This window comes from Nesoenas mayeri, assembly GCF_963082525.1.
Source record: "Nesoenas mayeri genome assembly, chromosome: 6".
In the NCBI taxonomy this organism is placed as follows: domain Eukaryota; kingdom Metazoa; phylum Chordata; class Aves; order Columbiformes; family Columbidae; genus Nesoenas; species Nesoenas mayeri.
The window spans coordinates 27,457,541-27,475,447 of NC_137545.1; the positions used below are offsets into that span (position 1 = coordinate 27,457,541).

At 60.4% G+C, this 17,907-nt stretch overlaps 2 protein-coding genes across 3 annotated transcripts; both read left to right on the plus strand.

Annotated features, from left to right (window-relative positions):
- The first annotated feature begins 71 nt into the window (after positions 1-71).
- ATG9A (autophagy related 9A) lies at positions 72-8,285 on the plus strand. Its single transcript, XM_080346749.1, has 14 exons — positions 72-217; positions 529-571; positions 1,928-1,993; positions 2,288-2,449; positions 2,553-2,694; positions 3,619-4,367; positions 4,719-4,872; positions 5,099-5,278; positions 6,134-6,379; positions 6,649-6,869; positions 7,270-7,387; positions 7,556-7,778; positions 7,922-8,064; positions 8,148-8,285. The coding sequence occupies exons 1-14, from the start codon at positions 115-117 to the stop codon at positions 8,151-8,153; spliced, it is 2,556 nt and encodes an 851-aa protein (XP_080202875.1). The 5' UTR covers positions 72-114; the 3' UTR covers positions 8,154-8,285.
- ABCB6 (ATP binding cassette subfamily B member 6 (LAN blood group)) lies at positions 8,267-17,869 on the plus strand. 2 transcript variants are annotated; one of them, XM_080346751.1, is made up of 20 exons: positions 8,267-8,375; positions 11,886-12,417; positions 12,957-13,094; positions 13,380-13,569; positions 13,779-13,871; positions 14,119-14,311; positions 14,399-14,520; positions 14,606-14,715; positions 14,805-14,870; positions 15,004-15,129; positions 15,218-15,294; positions 15,396-15,459; positions 15,555-15,640; positions 15,746-15,803; positions 15,966-16,070; positions 16,484-16,658; positions 16,949-17,061; positions 17,157-17,251; positions 17,399-17,467; positions 17,555-17,869. In XM_080346751.1, exons 2-20 carry the CDS (start codon positions 11,902-11,904, stop codon positions 17,679-17,681), a joined length of 2,523 nt encoding a protein of 840 aa, XP_080202877.1. In that variant the 5' UTR covers positions 8,267-8,375; positions 11,886-11,901; the 3' UTR covers positions 17,682-17,869. The 2 variants fall into 2 exon arrangements, with proteins under 2 accessions (XP_080202877.1, XP_080202876.1); XM_080346750.1 differs by lacking the exon at positions 8,267-8,375 and adding an exon at positions 11,051-11,185.
- Positions 17,870-17,907: the final 38 nt, after the last annotated feature.

A 17,907-nucleotide genomic window follows, 5' to 3' on the forward strand; every position in this document is an offset into this window, starting at 1 on the left:
TCCCCATCCCGCCCCGCGGCTGCCATTGGGCGCCCTGCCGCCAGTCGCGGGGCGGGGGCGGAGCGGGCCGGGCCCGGGGCCGGGGCCGGGGCCGGTGGCGGCGGGGGCCCGGCCATGGCCCACTTCGAGACGCAGTACCAGCGCCTGGAGAGCTCCTCCACCGAGTCGCCCCCCGGCGGCGGCGACCTGCTTGTCCACGTCCCCGAGGGCGCCAAGTGTGAGCGGCGGCACCGGCATGGGCACCGAGGGTTGGGGCCTGGCGCCCGCGGCCGGAGTCTGCGGGAGCCCGGGGAGTGGGGTGGGCCTTGGGCACCGGCGCTGTCTGGGCTGCGGGGGGCAGAGCTGGGCTGGTCCGGGCGGCTGGGGATGGGGGAGCAGCCAGGGACCGAGGGGAGCCGGGGGTGGGGGCTGTGGGGCCGATGTGGGGCTCCGGGGGCCCCGAGGGTGGGGAGAAGGGGCGGGTTGTGCGCCAGCGGCGGCCAGGGCGGGTGTGCCAGGGGCCCCTCACCCGCGGGTCTCCTCCTTCAGCTCCCTGGCATCACATCGAGAACCTGGACCTCTTCTTCTCTCGCATATCCTTTCGCAGGATGGAGTGCGGGCGGGAAGCCCCCACAGCCCTGCCTCCTGGGCGCTCAGTGCTGGTGGGAACACCGGGGTCGGTGTAACTTGGCGCTGGCGCAGTGTCTGCCCCTTCCTGGGTGGCACCACATGGCTCCGGAGGGGCTGGGAGTGGCAGAACCCCCTGTCTGTGGGGTGCTGTCACCCGACACTGAGGGGACACACGGGCTCTTTTGGGGATCCTTGGCAGAGTGGTGACAATATTAAGCTGCAATTACAATGAAAGCTTTATTTTTTAAATATAATTTTATTATTAACATTTATGATCAGAGTAGCACAGGGTTTTCTGTAAGCGGAGTCAGTGTAGTACAAGTCTGTAAGTAGCATAGTACAGAGTTTTATAGCACCACTTGGCATACGGTTTTTAATAATTCAAACCCTCTGCAGATGGGGTCATATCTTAAGACGTGGTTTGTTGTATCAGTATAACAATCATAATCCAGACTTGAAAATCCTGTAAAAGAATATGAATTGCTCATTTAGTCCTTGGAGAAAGGAGATGACAGTGGAGGTGTCCCTGGCTACTGAGGGGGCCTATGTCTCACTGTCCAGCAATGGTTCTGGTCCAAATTTCCCACTTAGGACTTTTAACTCCTTGATTTTATGGACAGTGCACTGTGTGCTGTTACACTTCCCTGTTCTGTGGTAGGGTCATCAACAGCACCGGGATTGGCTGGGTGCCTGGCACCTTCAAGGCCAGTAGGGAAGGGAGTGATCAGCCTGCTGCCCAGGAATCTTGAGGCTGGCAGGAAGGAGAAGAAGAAATCTGGTTGATTCGTCTACTTAGTTCACAGGGCATTCAGGCTCTGATAACAAGGGGAAAGTCAACTAATGCGTGAGCCACTTGGTCACAGAGAGTGGCTGTTTGCCTTATAAAATGGCAGCAGTCATGCCAACCACATTGCCAGGGGCTGGGAGCAAGGGGTACCAGTCACAGGTGCTGAGAGTATTAAGTGCATTTTTGCCTGTCTCTGTGCTATCCTGCCCTGCCCATCCTTGTGTGGCCTGAGGACAGGCTGAGCTTCTGCTCTGTGCTGGGACAGAACCCCCTCTGGGTGTTGGGTGAGGGAGAAAGGAGCCTGGATGGAGCCAAGTCCTCTTATCCCAGTTGTGCTTTACCAGGGCAGAGTGTGTTTCCCTGCAGTGGAGAACCAGTTGCCGATAAGCCCAGGAGGGATGGGAGGGGGTGTCTGTTGGTGATGGAGGGAGACTTGGCTGGGGAGCTGCAGATGCCAGTGGGACAGGAGCTGCTCCATCTTTTGCCAAAGGGAAGGAGTCTGCAGATTGTTCTCCTTGACTGTAGCTTTCACATCTATAACCTGCATCAGAAGAATGGCTTCACCTGTATGCTCATCGGAGAGATCTTTGAGCTCATGTAAGTGCAGGTTCTCCCTCCGTTGTGGCTGTGACAGCTGCTGGAGAACAGCCTCAGGAATCTGCCGAGCTCCTGTAGCTGGATGGGCGGGAGGGTTCCCTTTGTAGCTGTCCTTTCTCCCCCTCGTTAGTGTTTTCTATGTCCCGGACCTGCATGCCGCTTTGAGGAACTGGTGCCCCTGAGCTTTCCTGCCACCGTGACTGTGGGAGCACATCTCCATATGCAGCCCTGCCTGCTTCATGTTTTGGGGGTCAGAAGGGCAATTCCTTCAAGCCTGCTACCTTTTTTTCACAGGCAGTTCATCTTTGTGGTGGCGTTCACCACCTTTCTTATCAGCTGTGTTGATTATGACATCCTTTTTGCCAACAAAGCCGTAAATCACAGCCAGCATCCCAGTGAGCCCATTAAGGTGACTCTGCCAGATGCCTTCCTGCCTCCAGATGTCTGCAGTGCAAGGTAGGGTCAGTGGAGGGCACATTAGCCACTGCTCTTGCTTTCTTGGGTGGTCAGGGTGCATGCCCAGGCCTGTCTCCTACTATTTGCCTCTTCTTGCTTGCAGAATCCAGGCAAACAGCTTCCTCATCTGCATCCTGGTGATAGCTGGGGTTTTCTGGATCCACCGACTTGTGAAATTTATCTACAATGTTTGCTGCTACTGGGAGATTCACTCTTTCTACATCAATGCCCTCAAAATCCCCATGGTAAGTAGCTGGGCCAAGGGCTTGCTACAGGGCTGCTAAGGCATGTGGGTGGCATTTGCTGGGCAGTGAGGAGCAGCTCACCTTCACTCCTCTCCAAGAGACTTGGACTGAGCGCTCTTGCCTCTGCTCCATAACCACACAGGTCTCCTTTCAGCCTCTTCTCCCGCAGACAGCTTATTTCATGTTAACCGATCCCTGCCCAGCCTGCCTCTCTGCCTGTTGGCACACGCCTCTGCCATCTGCCACCCAATATGTGTATTTTTCTGTGATGGCCTTTTCTGTGATGCCTTACAACAGAGAAGGCATAAGCGGGGCTATCCTCGTACCTCCCTGGGTTGTGGACAATGTCGTCTTCCTTGTTTACTGGGAGGGAAACGGCGACATGGAGCTACCTATTTGGTGAAGATCACACTGGAGATCAGTGAGTCAAGGGTGGGCTTTGAGGCTTGCACATATATCCCAGTCCAGAGTTCTTGCTCTGATGGAAAACATCAAAAGGTGTGTGTGCATTCTTTGAGGAGAGACTGAGTCTTGAGAAAGGTGGGGTGAGCCAGGAGGCTTGGTTTGTCCCCAGCTTCCCTACAGGTTCCCTTCAGGACACTGGTGAAGTCCCCTCCCCTCTTCATGTCTCCCTGCTGACTCCGAATGGCAGCTGTGGGAGGACCCATGGAGCTGTGTTCCTGCCTCCATGGCAGCTGGTGTGTGAGTGGCTGGGAAACTGTCACCTGTGCTAATCTCAGGGCAGAGGGAACTGGGCAAGGTGTGGGGTTTCCTCACTGCAGGGAGGTGCCTCGTGTTGCAGTGTATTGTGTGTCTCTTCAGCACCCCGAGGCGTGTGCAGGGTCCCGCTGTTTGGGTGGGCTCAGCCTGACCCCCATCCCTGGGCACGTTCTGCCCCTAACGTTGCCGCTTGTCCCCTTCCAGTCCACCCTGCCATACTTCACCTGGCAGGAGGTGCAGGCCCGCATCGTGCAGATCCAGAAAGAGCATCAGATCTGCATCCACAAGAAGGAGCTGACGGAGCTGGACATCTACCACCGCATCCTCCGCTTCAAGAACTACATGGTGGCCATGGTGAACAAGTCACTGCTGCCCATCCGCTTCCGCCTGCCCCTCCTGGGAGACACTGTCTTCTACACACGTGGACTCAAGTACAACTTTGAGCTCATCTTCTTCTGGGGGCCTGGCTCCCTCTTTGAGAATGAGTGGAGCCTGAAGGCTGAGTACAAGCGGGCTGGGAACCGCCTGGAGCTGGCTGAGAAGCTCAGCACTCGCATCCTCTGGATTGGCATTGCTAACTTCCTTCTCTGCCCCCTCATCCTCATCTGGCAGATCCTCTACGCCTTCTTCAGCTACACAGAGATCCTGAAGCGGGAGCCGGGCAGCCTGGGTGCCCGCTGCTGGTCTCTCTATGGCCGCTGTTACCTCCGTCACTTCAACGAGTTGGACCACGAACTGCACTCACGCCTCAGCAAGGGCTACAAGCCAGCTTCCAAGTACATGAACTGCTTTATCTCCCCCCTCCTCACCATCGTGGCCAAGAACGTGGCCTTTTTTGCTGGCTCCATCCTGGCTGTGCTCATTGCTCTCACCATCTATGATGAGGATGTCCTGGCAGTCGAGCACGTCCTGACGACAGTCACCCTGCTCGGGGTGGGCATCACGGTGTGCAGGTGAGGTGGGTCTGTGCTGCCCCCCTGCTCCGGGCAGCATTGTGGGGAGCATCGGGGCTGACAACCATCCATGCAAATGTGCTCTTTGGTTGCAAGTGGATGTGAAACTGCCCAAGTGAAGGGCATATCTGGGGAGTCAAGGGCAGACAGGAGAAAGGGGTAGCGTTGATCTTGGGTGCAGTGGTTGTATGGTATGAGCAACACCCAGGGCTGGGCTGGCAGGATGATTTGGGTTGGGCGTGAAGGCTACAGGCAGAGTTGTGATACGGGCCAGTCACCCTGCCCTCCCTGGGTGAGATCTCCCAGGAACTGAGGTGTGATGCTGTGATGTTTCCCTGTCCCATCCTACAGATCTTTCATCCCCGACCAGCACCTGGTGTTTTGCCCAGAACAGCTGCTGCGGGTCATCCTGGCGCACATCCACTACATGCCTGACCACTGGCAGGGCAATGCCCACCGCTACGAGACCAGGGATGAGTTTGCCCAGCTCTTCCAGTACAAAGCAGTGAGTTTGGCTTGCAAGGGGCTGGGATGAGGACTCTCCCCCATCCCTGCAGGAGCGAGAAGCTGCGAGAAAGCTGAGCAGCTTCTGGGCTGGCAGAGGAACAAGGCTGCTCTCTCAGTGATACCCTGCCCCCCAAAATGGAGGGCTGGAGCTGAGGGCTGGCTTTGGGCTGGCAGGTTTCTTGATATCCTCAAGCTTGTGCTGAGCCCATCATCTCTGCACTCAGGTCTTCATCCTGGAGGAGCTCCTGAGTCCCATCATTACCCCCCTGATCCTCATTGTCTGCCTGCGGCCCAAATCCTTAGACATTGTTGACTTCTTCCGCAACTTCACCGTGGAGGTAGTGGGTGTGGGTGACACCTGCTCCTTTGCCCAGATGGATGTGCGCCAGCACGGCCACCCAGCGGTAAGTCCCGTGGGTGGTAGAGGAGCAGCCTGGGCTCCCCACCAGCACGTCTGGTCCTTCTGACCCATAAGAGACCATAACTCACCTCTCCTGGCAGCCCATAGCCCAGCCCAGCCTCTCTCTTAGGTGTCCAGGGCTGCCAGTACAGGTCACCAGCCGCAGGAGGCTCTTGTGGCCCAGCTGTGATCATTAACCTGATATTTTGTGAACCAGGCTTTGTCATTTCTTTTATTTGATGTCCTTGCCTGTCTTCACAACCAAGAGTCCTTTGTCCTCAGGAGAGAGAAATAGGGATATTTGGACACTTAGAAAGCATGACCACTGAGATCTGACCTGAAGAAGCTGGGCTGCTTGTGCCCAGGAGAGAGGCTGCCTCAGGGAGATGGGAAGCTTTTTCCATTATGTAAAATCTAGTGCTGCGGGAAAGGCGATCCACCTATTTCCTGTGCCTGGGAATTTAGGTTACTTGTCAGGAAAGACTCCCTACTGAGAAGGGCGTGAACTAGGGAGGGGATGGACTCACTGTGGCAGGAAGTTTTTAAGAACAGCCATTTGTTGGCTGTAGTTGCTCCTCCTGCAGCCTTTCAGCTCCCTATTTTGTGACTAGTCCCTGTCTCTCCAATTCCCTTGCAGTGATGCATGTTCTGGGGTGGAAGTAGAATATACTGTGCTTGCTGGTTCCTCCTCAGGCTGCGAGGGCTGCACTATCATGGGGCTTCTGGTGTAGTGCCTGCTGGAGCCATGTCACAGCTTGTGCTGGGTGTTGTGTGCTTTGCCCGACTGATTGCAGGATGCCAAGGCCTGGTGGGTGTGTAAAGCAGATACTGTCCCCCATTACCTGTCTTTGCTCCACAGTGGATGTCAGCGGGAAAGACGGAAGCCTCCATTTACCAGCAGGCCGAGGACGGCAAGACAGAGCTGTCCCTCATGCACTTCGCCATCACCAACCCCAAGTGGCAGCCACCCCGCGAGAGCACAGCCTTTATCGGCTATCTGAAGGAGCGGGTGCACCGAGACAGCAGCATGGCACTGGCTCAGCAGGCTGTGCTCCCTGAAAACGCCCTCTTCAGCTCCATCCAGTCCCTGCAGTCGGAGTCAGAGGTGCCCAGGCTGGAAGGAATGCGGGATGTTTTTGGGGTGCTTGCTGGGTGCTGGCAAACTGATAATCAGGCCCTCTGAGCAGTTTTGCCCTTGCCTGGGCTGTATCTGGGGATGCTTCTGGGTTTCCAGAGAAGGCAGCAGGCTGTTCTGAGGTCCTGTGAGGTGGGAGAGGGGCTGAGAGAGCTGAGGTGCCTCAGTTCTGTGTTACTGGTGGGGATCAGGCCTCCAAGTCTGCACGAAGCAGTAATTCTCTCCCTTTAACTCTTCAGCCTCACAGCCTGATTGCCAATGTGATAGCGGGCTCCTCGGCACTGGGCTTCCACATGGGCCGGGACGGACAGGCCTCCCGCCATCTCTCTGAAGTGGCCTCGGCCCTGCGTTCCTTCTCCCCACTCCAGTCTGCCCAGCAGCCTCCCAGTGGCTTCCAGGCGGCAGGAAGGGATGGAGAGGGAGCCCAGCCTCGTGGTGCCAGTGCCATGACAGCCTCTGGGTAAGCTGCAGGCTGGAGAAGGGTGGTCAGACACCTTGCAGATCCCTTTACTCCTTGCCCAGTGGCCATCCTATTGTCCCAGATGTATGGTGGCATTTGTCTCTGCAGCCGGGGACAGCAAGGGACATATTCACAAGCAGAGTTAGGCCCAGGTGCTTAGGTTGGCTTCAAAGGACAGTGTTGGGGTCCTGGTAATCTCCTGTAGGTACCACAGTGGTGAGAAACCCTGGTAGGGAAGAGGCAGTGCCATAGAAGGGCTGATCTGGGGAGATGCTACAGAGGGCCTGTTCCTACCCAGCCTAGGAGTGGGTCTCTGCAAGCCTGACATTAGAGTGGAGAGGAGCTGGGTGGTGCAGGGGGGCACCTGGGCAGCAAACGCCACTTGTTTGTCCCATGGCAGTGCTGATGCAAGGACCGTGAGCTCAGGAAGCAGCGCCTGGGAGGGTCAGCTGCAGAGCATGATCCTATCGGAGTATGCCTCCACTGAGATGAGTCTCCATGCACTCTACATGCATGAGGTGAGCAGTGTGGAGCTGTGCCAGCCAGAGGGGTGTGGGGCGAGGGCAGGCAGGACTGGGGTGCCCTGTCTGGAGCTGAAACCAGCGTGTGTACAGTGCTGGCGAGAGGGTGTGTTTGGGCGTCTGGGCTCTCCCACACAGCTGACTCACTTGTATTTTGGCCTGCAGTTGCACAAGCAGCACGCCCAGCTGGAACCCGAGCGGCACACTTGGCACCGGCGAGAGAGCGACGAGAGTGGGGAGAGTGCCCACGAGGAGCTGGATGCCCAGCGGGGTGTCCCCGTCCCCATCCCTCGCTCCGCCAGCTACCCCTTCTCCTCGCCGCGGCAGCCTGCTGAGGAGACAGCCACGCTGCACACCGGCTTCCAGCGGCGATATGGTGGCATCACAGGTACGGGAGCCAGGGCAGAGGTCTGAGCTCCAGGTCAAAGTCCCATATCTGATGCCCTGTATGGACTGGCACAAGCAGCCTGCCTGCCCCTGAAGAGTGACAGTCCCCCTGGTACCTAGTCTTCCTCCTTGCCTCTCCTGCAGACCCGGGCACAGTACACAGAGCCCCGTCACACTTCTCCCGCCTCCCCCTGGGAGGCTGGGCTGAGGACGGGCAGTCAGCGAGACACCCAGAGCCTGTGCCAGAGGAGAGCTCAGAGGATGAGCTCCCACCACAGATCCACAAGGTAGGGGTGAGGCTGTGGCTGAGAGGGGAAGCATGTACTTAGGGTGGTCCCGATAGGTGCTCCATCCCCTCTCTGTTTTGCAGGTATAGCCTTATAGACTGGGGATCTCGTGGGGGCTGCAGACTGGGAGTCGCCTGGGAAGCAGCATGTGGCATCTCACCCTGAGTGGACAGGGTAGTCCCAGGCTCTGTTTTGTTGCCATCAATTGCTGAAGAGACAAAACTGCCAGGCCGGCGGCTTTGTGGTGGCACCACGTGTCCAGCCATGTGTCAAGTCAACACCACTCTGACTCTTGTGGGGTGAATGCGTGTGTGAGTACATACATGTGTCTGTGTTCACATCTGTGACGTCCATGTCGGAGGATTGCTGCAGAGCCTGCAAAGGCTCATGTGACAGCACTAGCAGTGAGGAGCTGTGGACTGGCTTGGAGGTGGTGGTGGCAGCTGCTGTTTGAAGGGATGTGAGATGCCGCCAGGTCCAGATGTCTGCCTGGAGCTGGGACCTGCCTCCAAAATGAAGGCAGGAGCTGTTGAGTGGGGTACAGCTCAGCCTGTAGCACCCCACCTGTCCTGCCTGCAGCCCTGAGGAGGTGTCCAGGACCGTGTTCGCCCTCCTGCAGAGGACCAATGTTGTGCCCCTCAGTCCAGAGCAGGACAGCAGAGGGGCAGTTGCTCGCCCCTCTGCCCCAGCACCCTGCAGAGGGAGGGGCCCTGGCTGCCACCCCAGATAGGGGTGGGATCTGGAGCTGTTGGAAGCAGCTCTGGCCAGGATCCAGAGATGCTGCAGCTCTTCCCTGACTCTCACAACAGTTGGCCCGTCCCCTGCACGCAAGGAAGGGTCAGTGGGGTGGAAGTCCTGGGTCCCTGAGGTACCTCCCAGCTGGCAGCCTCCATGCTGTACCTCTAGGCTATGGCAGCATCCCCCGGCTGTGCAGCACTGGTTGGGTGCAGGCTGCTGGTGGGCCCTCCTGCAGTGCCAAAGGGAACCCAGGCTGGGGCAGCCCGGTGTCTCCCGGGAGTGCTCGCAGCCCCCTTGGAGCCCACCCTGAAGATCTTGTGTTCTGTGTGTTGGTTCCCTTCCCCCAGGAATGATAAAGATCTTTGCACCACGGAATTGGGTCTGTCCTCCTGATGCAGTCATTTCTCTGGGATCGGGCCTTTCCTCTTGCCCAAGCAAACACTTCAGTGTGTCTTGCATCCCAGACAGGAGCTCCCAGCTCCTCCTCCTTTCCTGAAACCATCCTTTTGCTTGCAGCATGACTTTGGCTGCTGTGGAGACCATGTACCAGGCAGCCGGCTTGTGCCTGGCGGGGCAAGGAGGGGTGCCTTGAACCCAGAAGGGAGAGGCAAACCCCAGTCCAGCCTTGGAGTGGTGGTGTGGGATTGGGATGCCAGCTCTGCAGCATGGCCTCAGATAGGATCTTCCCCGCATTGTTCTGGTTTCCCTATCTTTTCCAGTGGCAGCTTGTGAGGATCTGCATCCTGGCTAACACCTCCTAGGCTTTGCTTTCCCCTCCTTTCCCTTGCCTCTGCCAGGGGCTGCTTGCTTTTGCTGTGCCCTCCATGAGCGCCACAGGCCTCTTCTGCTGTCCCTGGAGGCCAGGGCCACCTTTCTTCCCCTGCCAGGATTGTCACCCTCTGCCCTTTGAGCCCGGGGTGTGCGTGTGCTGCCGAGCCAGCTGCTCACAGTGCTGCAGGGGTGTGTGCACCCAGGTACGCAGGGCAGAAGCAGGGCCGGGGTGTTCACGCGGGGGCAGACTCTTTGGGGGTGGTGGGCTTCCTGCTGCAGCGGGGCAGGGATGGGCTGGAGCTGTGACTGCTCTGGGCTCTGTAGGAGACCAGAGCGTGCTAAAGCAGAACTCGGGATGGGGATCAGCTCAGCGGTGTGGTAAGGACTGAGCTGGGCAGGGGCTCCACAGACCTGGGTGCTGCTGGCGTCCTCCCACGGAGGAGCAGCAGCAACAGTGCTGCAGCAGCTCTGCCTTGGGGCTGTCAAGGCACAGTGAAAGGAAACTGAAAGGAAATCACCCGGGAGCCCAAGCTTTCCTGTGGCTTCCCCCCAGCCCAGGTAGCAGCCCAGCACAGAGGTGAGTTTCCCCAGGGCTGTGGGATGCTGTGCCTGGGCTTCCCAGCAGAGCTGCTGATCTGTAAGCTGAGTGGCTGAAGGCTGGCTGTGCCCTGAGGCCAGGTGGAAAGTCTGGGCCTCACCCTGGGCTGGCAGGAGGCAGAGGCCAGGCAGGAGGAGGCAGGAGTCCTTGCCATATGTTTTGCTTGTGTCGTCAATGTCCCATGTGCATGGCCAGCCACTCTTCCTCATCTCCTGGGGTGTGTGGATGCAGGGGTCCTGGGGGAATGCAGAGTCGCACCCCCAGGCCCTCACTGTACAGCTGTATAGCCGTCTAATAAAGATGGACTGTATCATCCCCACCAGCTTCCGAGTCTCCCTTCACTCTGCAGCATCGTGCAGCACACCTGGACCTGGCCACAGTGTGGGGTACAAAGTTGGACGAGCTGCTGCCTGCGGTGGCGGCCGGAGGCTGCGAGGTGCCAGCCGGCTGCTGCGCCTGGGCCGGGAACGTCCTGGAGCCCGGCCCTGGCCGGCCGGGGGCCGCGGGGGGAGGCAGAGGCTATATTTGTCACCGGAGAGCGGCTCCCTGTCCTGCCTGACCTCTGCGGCAGGCGGGGCCCTCGCCAGGGCGGGGGGCGCTATCTGCGCACCGCAGGGCTGGGCTGGCGGCGGCGATAAGCGGGAGCGGGGCACCTCGCTTCGGCTTCGGGGACCCCCGTTGGCCGCGGCCCAGGAGTTCATCCCGCACCACCGACGCCTCCCCGGCTGCGTCTCTGCAGGCGGGCGGTTGTGGGGCAGGGTGCCGCAGGTCCGTGCAGCCTGGAGCTGGGCACCGAGGCCCGGGAACGGGGACACACCCGGGGAATGCAGCCTCGGGGTGCGGGCGGAGGGGACAGGGCGGACGCGGGTGCAGTCCCGGCGCCGGGGAGGGCGCACGGGAGCCCGGCAGTGCCGGCGCGGGGGCGGGGAGCGGGGCGGAGCCGAGCGGCGCCGGGGTCCGGCTGGCGGCGGCGCGGGGGCTCGGAGCGGACTGAGGCCGGCGGGCCCGGGGCAGGTGAGCGGGCGTGGGGCCCGGGAGGGGCGGCGGGGCCGGCGCGGCGGCTGCGCGGGCAGCGGGGGCCTTCTGTCCTGGGATCGAGCGGCGGCGGCGCCGCCCGGGCATTGCCCCGGCACGGCCCCGCCTCGCCCCGCGGTGTCCCTCGCCCTGCACCTGTGTTTCTTCGTGCGTGCCCCCACGCGTCGTCCCCGCATGTTCCCCACGCGTCCCTTGCCTTTGCCCTTGCATTTTCCCTGCGTTGCCCGCTGTTTCCTGGTGCATCCTCCTGCATTACCTCTCCACACCGCGCTACTGCTGTGTTGCCCCCATTGCTCCCCCCACCTCCGGCTCAAGAGTGGTCCCAGCACCTTGCTGCCTTCCATTCCCTGCGGTTGTCACTGCCCCCCATGTCCGAGTGCATCCCCAAGGGGTCAGCTGGCACGGAGGGGACCAGAGCAGTGTTACCCTCTCATCCAGGGCATTGCTAGGGCCCATGAGCGGACCTTGGCATGGTGCTCATGTCCATCCCCATGCATAGCTGGCCCTGCTTGCATGCGTGGCTGTTCCACACAGCATGTCCCGTGTGTTTGTGTCCAGTGGTGCTTGCCACTGTCCCCGTGAGCGTTTCCCTCTGTTTGGCTGTGCTGTCCCACCGTGGGTCCCTCGTTACCTAGCAGCCCATCCTGAGGCCTTGCTCCGGCCCCTCTTTTCTCTGCAGCTGGTGACCTGCCAGGATGGCAGTGCTGGGGGGCTACTGTGAGGGCAACAGCTCCATCGCCCAGGCCTGGGTACAGCAGGGCTTCCAGCCCTGCTTCTTCTTCACACTGGTACCAGCCGTGCTGCTGAGCGTCTGCTTGCTGCTGGGTGCCCTGCAGTACGCCTGCTACGTCCGCTTCGGCCGCACCATGGAGCCCAAGTACATCCCCCGCTCCCACCTCTACCGTGGCCAGGTCCTGCTGTCGCTGCTTCTGGCCCTGCAGCCCTTTGGTGGGCTGCTGTGGCAAGCAGCAGGAACGGGACGGCTCTACGGGTACATGTTGCTGCACGCCTGCCTCTGGGCCCTCAGCTGGGGCTGTGCCATCACCCTTCTGCAGCTGGAGCATACACGGGTACTGGCACACGACCGGACACGGGGCCATGGCACTGTCCTCCTTCTCTTCTGGGCACTGGCCTTTGCTGCCGAGAACCTGACCCTGGCGTGCTGGAGGAGCCCACTCTGGTGGTGGGGGCTGGAGGATACCAACCAGAAGGTGGGCTGGACGCCTGTGGGCAGGGAAGCGGGGCGTGGTACTTTGTGGGGGGGGTCTGCAGCATTGTGGTGCTGGGCTGAGATGTGCATGTCATGCCCGGCCATGCCCGGGGTGTGCACACTCACAGGTTGCACCCATGCATCTGCTGCATGTCTGGGCCCTGAGCTCAGCTGTCACACATCTCTCCCTGCCCCTGTCTAGCTCAGCTCCTGCTTCTGGCTGGCATAGTCCCAGGTGCAGAGGCAGGGGGTGTCTGGCTGCTCCCCACTGCCCTTTATCCCCCTGCTCCCCCCAGGGTATGGTTACCCCAAGCTGGAGAGCACAAAGCTGGGTGTGTCAGGGAGGAAGGAAAGGGGCTGGGTGCTGCCTGGGGTAGTGTGCTCAGCTAGGGGGTCCTGCTGAGCTGTGTGGGGTGTTCCCTTTCCCCTGGCTGCACTGCACCCTATTCCTCTTTGCCTCTCTCAGCTCAGGCCCATCTCATGCCTGTCTGGGCTGTGCTGAGGGGTGGCTCTGGCGCCGACCCCCTGCTTTCTGTCCAGGTACAGTTTGGTTTCTGGCTGCTGCGCTACATCTGCACATTCATGCTCTTCATCCTGGGCATGAAGGCCCCGGGGCTGCCCCGCAAGCCCTACATGCTGCTGGTCAATGAGGAGGAACGGGATGTGGAGAACAGCCAGGTGAGTCCTGGGGCTAGAGCAGTTTGGGGACATGGCCAGGGAGGAGCTGGGGACCAAATGGAGGTACAGCTGTCCTGGTATCAGCATCTTCAGAAACTGGGGAGGAGTGAGGTTTAGGGCTGCCTGAGCTCCCTGTCCGCTGTCAGCAGGATGCAGCTCTGCTGGGAGGATGGAGTGAGGACCCTGGGAGGACCCGGCTGGTTTTATGGGTCAGATGTTCCCTGGGGCTGTTGCCAGCTGGGCTGGGGTGCCAGGGCAGTGACCCCTCACTCTGCTCCCCGCCAGCCGCTCCTGCCCAGTGCCAGCAGGACCAGCTCCACCTGGAAGGATTTCCGGAGGAAGCTGCGGCTGCTGGTGCCGTACATGTGGCCGAGGGACAACCACCTGCTGCAGGGGCTGGTGCTGTTCTGCATGGCGCTCATGGGGCTGGAGCGGGCCATCAATGTCTTCGTCCCTATCTACTACAAGAACATCGGTGAGGTGCCTAGAGCTGGGTGTGTGAAGCTGCCCATGGCCTCGCCAAGTGTTGGGGGGTGTCATGAGTGACTTGGGGGGCTGCAGGGACCTGGCAGGAGCAGGGTCCAGGGGGCTGGGGACCAGTGCTGGGTGCTGGGAGTGGTTCCCATGGAGCACCCGGCAATGCTCCCTGCCCCTCTGCCCTGACCCTTGCCACTCTCTCCTCAGTGAACGAGTTGACAGAGGGTGTTCCATGGCGCACCCTGGTCTGGACTGTCTGCATCTATGTGGGGCTGAAATTCCTACAGGGTGGAGGTGCTGGTAAGGACCACCGGGAAGAATGGGGAAAGACTGCGTGGGGTACATTTTGCTGGGGCTGGTGTCCTTAGGGATGCCCTTGTGCCTCATCACTGCTGCTCTCTCTTGGGAGCTGCAACCAGGGCTGGTGCCAGGTTTGGGACAGTGTGGGTGGCCCATCCCAAATCCCTCTTTCCCAGCTGGGCTTTCTGAGCTGGCCACATGCTCCAGTGGCACCAGTCCCTGCTGACCATCCTGTGGCACCCTGCAGGCTCCACTGGCTTTGTGAGCAACCTACGCACCTTCCTGTGGGTGTGGGTGCAGCAGTTCACCAACCGGCAGGTGCAGGTGCAGCTCTTTGCCCACCTGCATGGGCTGTCCCTGCGCTGGCACCTGGGCCGTCGCACCGGAGAGGTCCTGCGCAGCGTGGACCGGGGCACCAGCAGCATCAACAGCCTGCTCAGGTCAGTGCATGCCCATGGTGGGCGGGGGGCAGCTGGGCAGCCCCACCAGGCTGGGCTGATGTGCCATCACCCTTCCTTGCTCCCCAGCTACATCGTCTTCAGCATCATCCCCACCATTGCGGACATCATCATTGGCATCGTTTACTTCACCTCAGTTTTCAGCGCCTGGTTTGGCCTCATCATCTTTGTGTGTATGAGCCTCTACCTGAGTGAGTGAGGGGCTGGGGTGCAGGGGTGCCGTGCTGGGCTGTGGCGCAGTAGGCACCTGCCAACACAGTCCTCTTCTGCCCACAGCTCTGACCATCTTCATCACTGAGTGGAGGACCAAATACCGGCGGGACATGAACACACGGGACAATGAGGCCAAGTCCCGGGCTGTGGACTCGCTCCTCAATTTCGAGACGGTACCGTAGGCGGTGGGTGGGATCACTGGGTACTGCCTGGTGCCGAGGGGGGCTGATCTGGGTGCTGACTCTGGCTGTGCATCCTGCAGGTGAAGTACTACAATGCAGAGAGTTACGAGGTGAACCGCTTTAATGATGCCATCATCAAATACCAGGTATCGGGAGTTTGGCAGCAGCGGGAGGCCAGGAGGAAGGAGCTGAGCTCCAGGGGCACCTGCGGGGAGGATGAACCTCGCCGTGGATCTGGGGTGGAGGCTGCAGCATCCCAGAGGACCCTGCCTCTTTCAGGTCTCGGAGTGGAAGGTCAGTGCCTCGCTGGGCCTCCTCAACCAGACTCAGAACCTGGTCATCGGCCTGGGGCTGCTGGCGGGGTCCCTGCTCTGCGCCTACTTCGTCACTGAAAACAAGCTGCAGGTACGGCTGGTGCCAGCCTAGGCAGCCCCTGCCCAAGGCAGAGCCATGGGGCTGGCTGTGACAGACACCTCTCCCCTGTCACCTCCAGGTGGGGGACTTTGTCCTGTTTGGCACCTACATCATCCAGCTCTACACACCGCTCAACTGGTTTGGGACTTACTACAGGTAACACTGGGACTTGCGGGGGGGCCTGGGGTCCCCCTCCCCATGGGTGCTTGGGTTGGGATGTGCTCCCCCAAAGACTTCCCTATGATCTTCACTCTCAGGATGATCCAGAACTCCTTCGTGGACATGGAGAACATGTTCGAGCTCTTCAATGAGGAGCAAGAGGTAGGTGTTGCCTTCTGAGGCCCCATTCCCTGGCATGGCCCCGTGGTCCTGCCCTGGGAACAGGCTGGCTCTGAGGCCGTGTCTCCCCCCGGCAGGTGAAGGATGCTGTGAATGCTGGTGATCTGCGCTTGGTGGCCGGGCAGATCGAGTTTGAGAACGTGCACTTCAGCTACGTGGATGGGTATGGGGTGGAAGGTGCAGGCTGGGCCAGTTGAGCTATGGGTCTGGCACAGGGATGTGGGGTGGTGGAGGTGGCCCTGAGCCCCTCTCCCTCCCCCTCTCCCAGGAAGGAAATCCTGCAGGACGTCTCCTTCTCCGTGATGCCTGGGCAGACCCTGGCCCTGGTGAGAGTGGGACCTTGGGTGTGAATTCAGTGCTGGAGGGTGGGCTGGGGGAAGAGGGGCTTGGAAATACAGGGGTGGGAAGGACAGACCCACAACAGGGCCGGCCCTTCCCTGCCCAGCCCCTGGCAGCGAGCAGTCTGGTGTCTTTACCTTTGTGTGCAGGTGGGACCTTCGGGCTCAGGGAAGAGCACCATCATCCGCCTGCTCTTCCGCTTCTACGACGTGCGGGGTGGCTGCATCCGCATCGATGGGCAGGACATCTCCCAGGTGAGAGTGGGAGAGCTATCGGGACCAGGGTGGGACAGACACTGGCTCCTCTGGGCCCCGCAGCATCGCTGGCTGCAGGCACTGGCGTCTCCCTGGGGCAGGGTTGAGCACCCAGCCCCTGCAACCCCTTCAATGGCTGATGTCTGTGCTGGGAGTGGGATGAGTGGGATGAGTGGGACGACTGTGGGACCTGTGGGCTGAAATGCTGGAGGATGCCCAGGGCTCCCTAGGAGGGGCTGCGGTCTCCCCACCACAGGATGGAGACGCAGCTGAGCCTGTGGTCCAGGGAGGACCCTGGAGCAGACAACCTATGGATGAGTGGTGTGTTGGGCTCATGGCTGAGGGGTAGGATTTGGTTTGTGGGGCATTTTAGGGGGGAGGTCTAGCTGAGCCCCATCTCCTTGTCTCCCCAGGTGAAGCAGGCGTCGCTGCGCGCTCACATTGGGGTGGTGCCGCAGGACACAGTGCTCTTCAACGACACCATCGCCAACAACATCCGCTACGGACGGATCCTGGCCACCGACCAGGAGGTGCAGGAGGCAGCGCAGGCTGCTGACATCCACGACCGCATCCTTTCCTTCCCTGATGGTGAGACCCCCATGGTACCTGCCTTGCCCGCCCTTGCGGTCCCGGGGTCCCCCATGACCTTGTAGCTGCCCTCACAGATGTCCTTGGGTGACATTCCCCATGGGGACACCTGCGCAACCTCGTGCCTCTCTTTGCCTCTCCCTGCTGTCTCTCCAGGGCTAAATCAGCCCCTGGGCAGGGATGAGGTGAGGCTGTGCCAGGTGGCTGTGTGGTCCCAGCAGCAGAGCCCTGGTCCCCATCCCTGTCTCGGAGGGCACCAGTGCAGCACATTCCTGCCCTTGTTGCTGCAGGATACAACACCCAGGTTGGGGAGCGGGGGCTGAAGCTGAGCGGAGGGGAGAAGCAGCGTGTCGCCATTGCCCGCACTATCCTGAAGGGTCCCCACATCATCCTGCTAGATGAGGTAACAGTAGCAACCCCCAGCCCAGCCCTGCTCTGCAGCAGCCCCTGCCCCAGCAGCTGCCTGTATCCCTTCCGCACACCCTGCCCCTTCCGCAGGCCACATCTGCACTTGACACGGAGACCGAGAGGAACATCCAGGCCTCCCTGGCCAAGGTCTGCACCCACCGCACCACCGTTGTTGTTGCACATAGGTAGGGACAAGGGAAAGGGCTGATCTGGGAAGTGCTGAGGGACTTGCAGACCTGTCCTCCTGCCCGGGAGTGACAGCCCTGTGACTGCAGCTCCTTGTGCTGTGTGACCTCCCCCAAGCCAGAATAACACCCTGCCTTTCCCTGCAGGCTCTCCACTGTGGTGGGTGCAGACCAGATCCTGGTGCTCAAGGATGGGCGCATTGTGGAGCGAGGCAGGTGAGCACAGGGGAAGGCTTGGTGCTCTCTGCCCATGGAACCCCTTCCTTGGCTCTGGGACCCTGCACCCCTCTGCTCTCCCCACAGGCATGAAGAGCTGCTGCAGAAGGGTGGTGTGTATGCCAGCATGTGGCTGCAGCAGCAGGCGGGGGATGAGGGTCAGAGCAAGGAACACCACACTGAGAAGCCCCCAAGCAGCAAGAAGGGGCCATGAGCATGGCCAGGGACTCTGCTCTGACACTGACTGGGGGCCTATGTCCCCCTCCATCAGGGAGCCCTATGGGGCTGTGCGCCAGGACCCCGTGCACCCCAGGAGCTGCAGGGGCTGTGTTGGACACTCCACTACGTTTGTATCTGTTTGTTTTGCTGTTGTGTAGTTTCTTAAACCAGGTCCTTCCCAGCTCTGTGTGTGTGTGTGCTCTGGGCAGGGTACTTGCCTG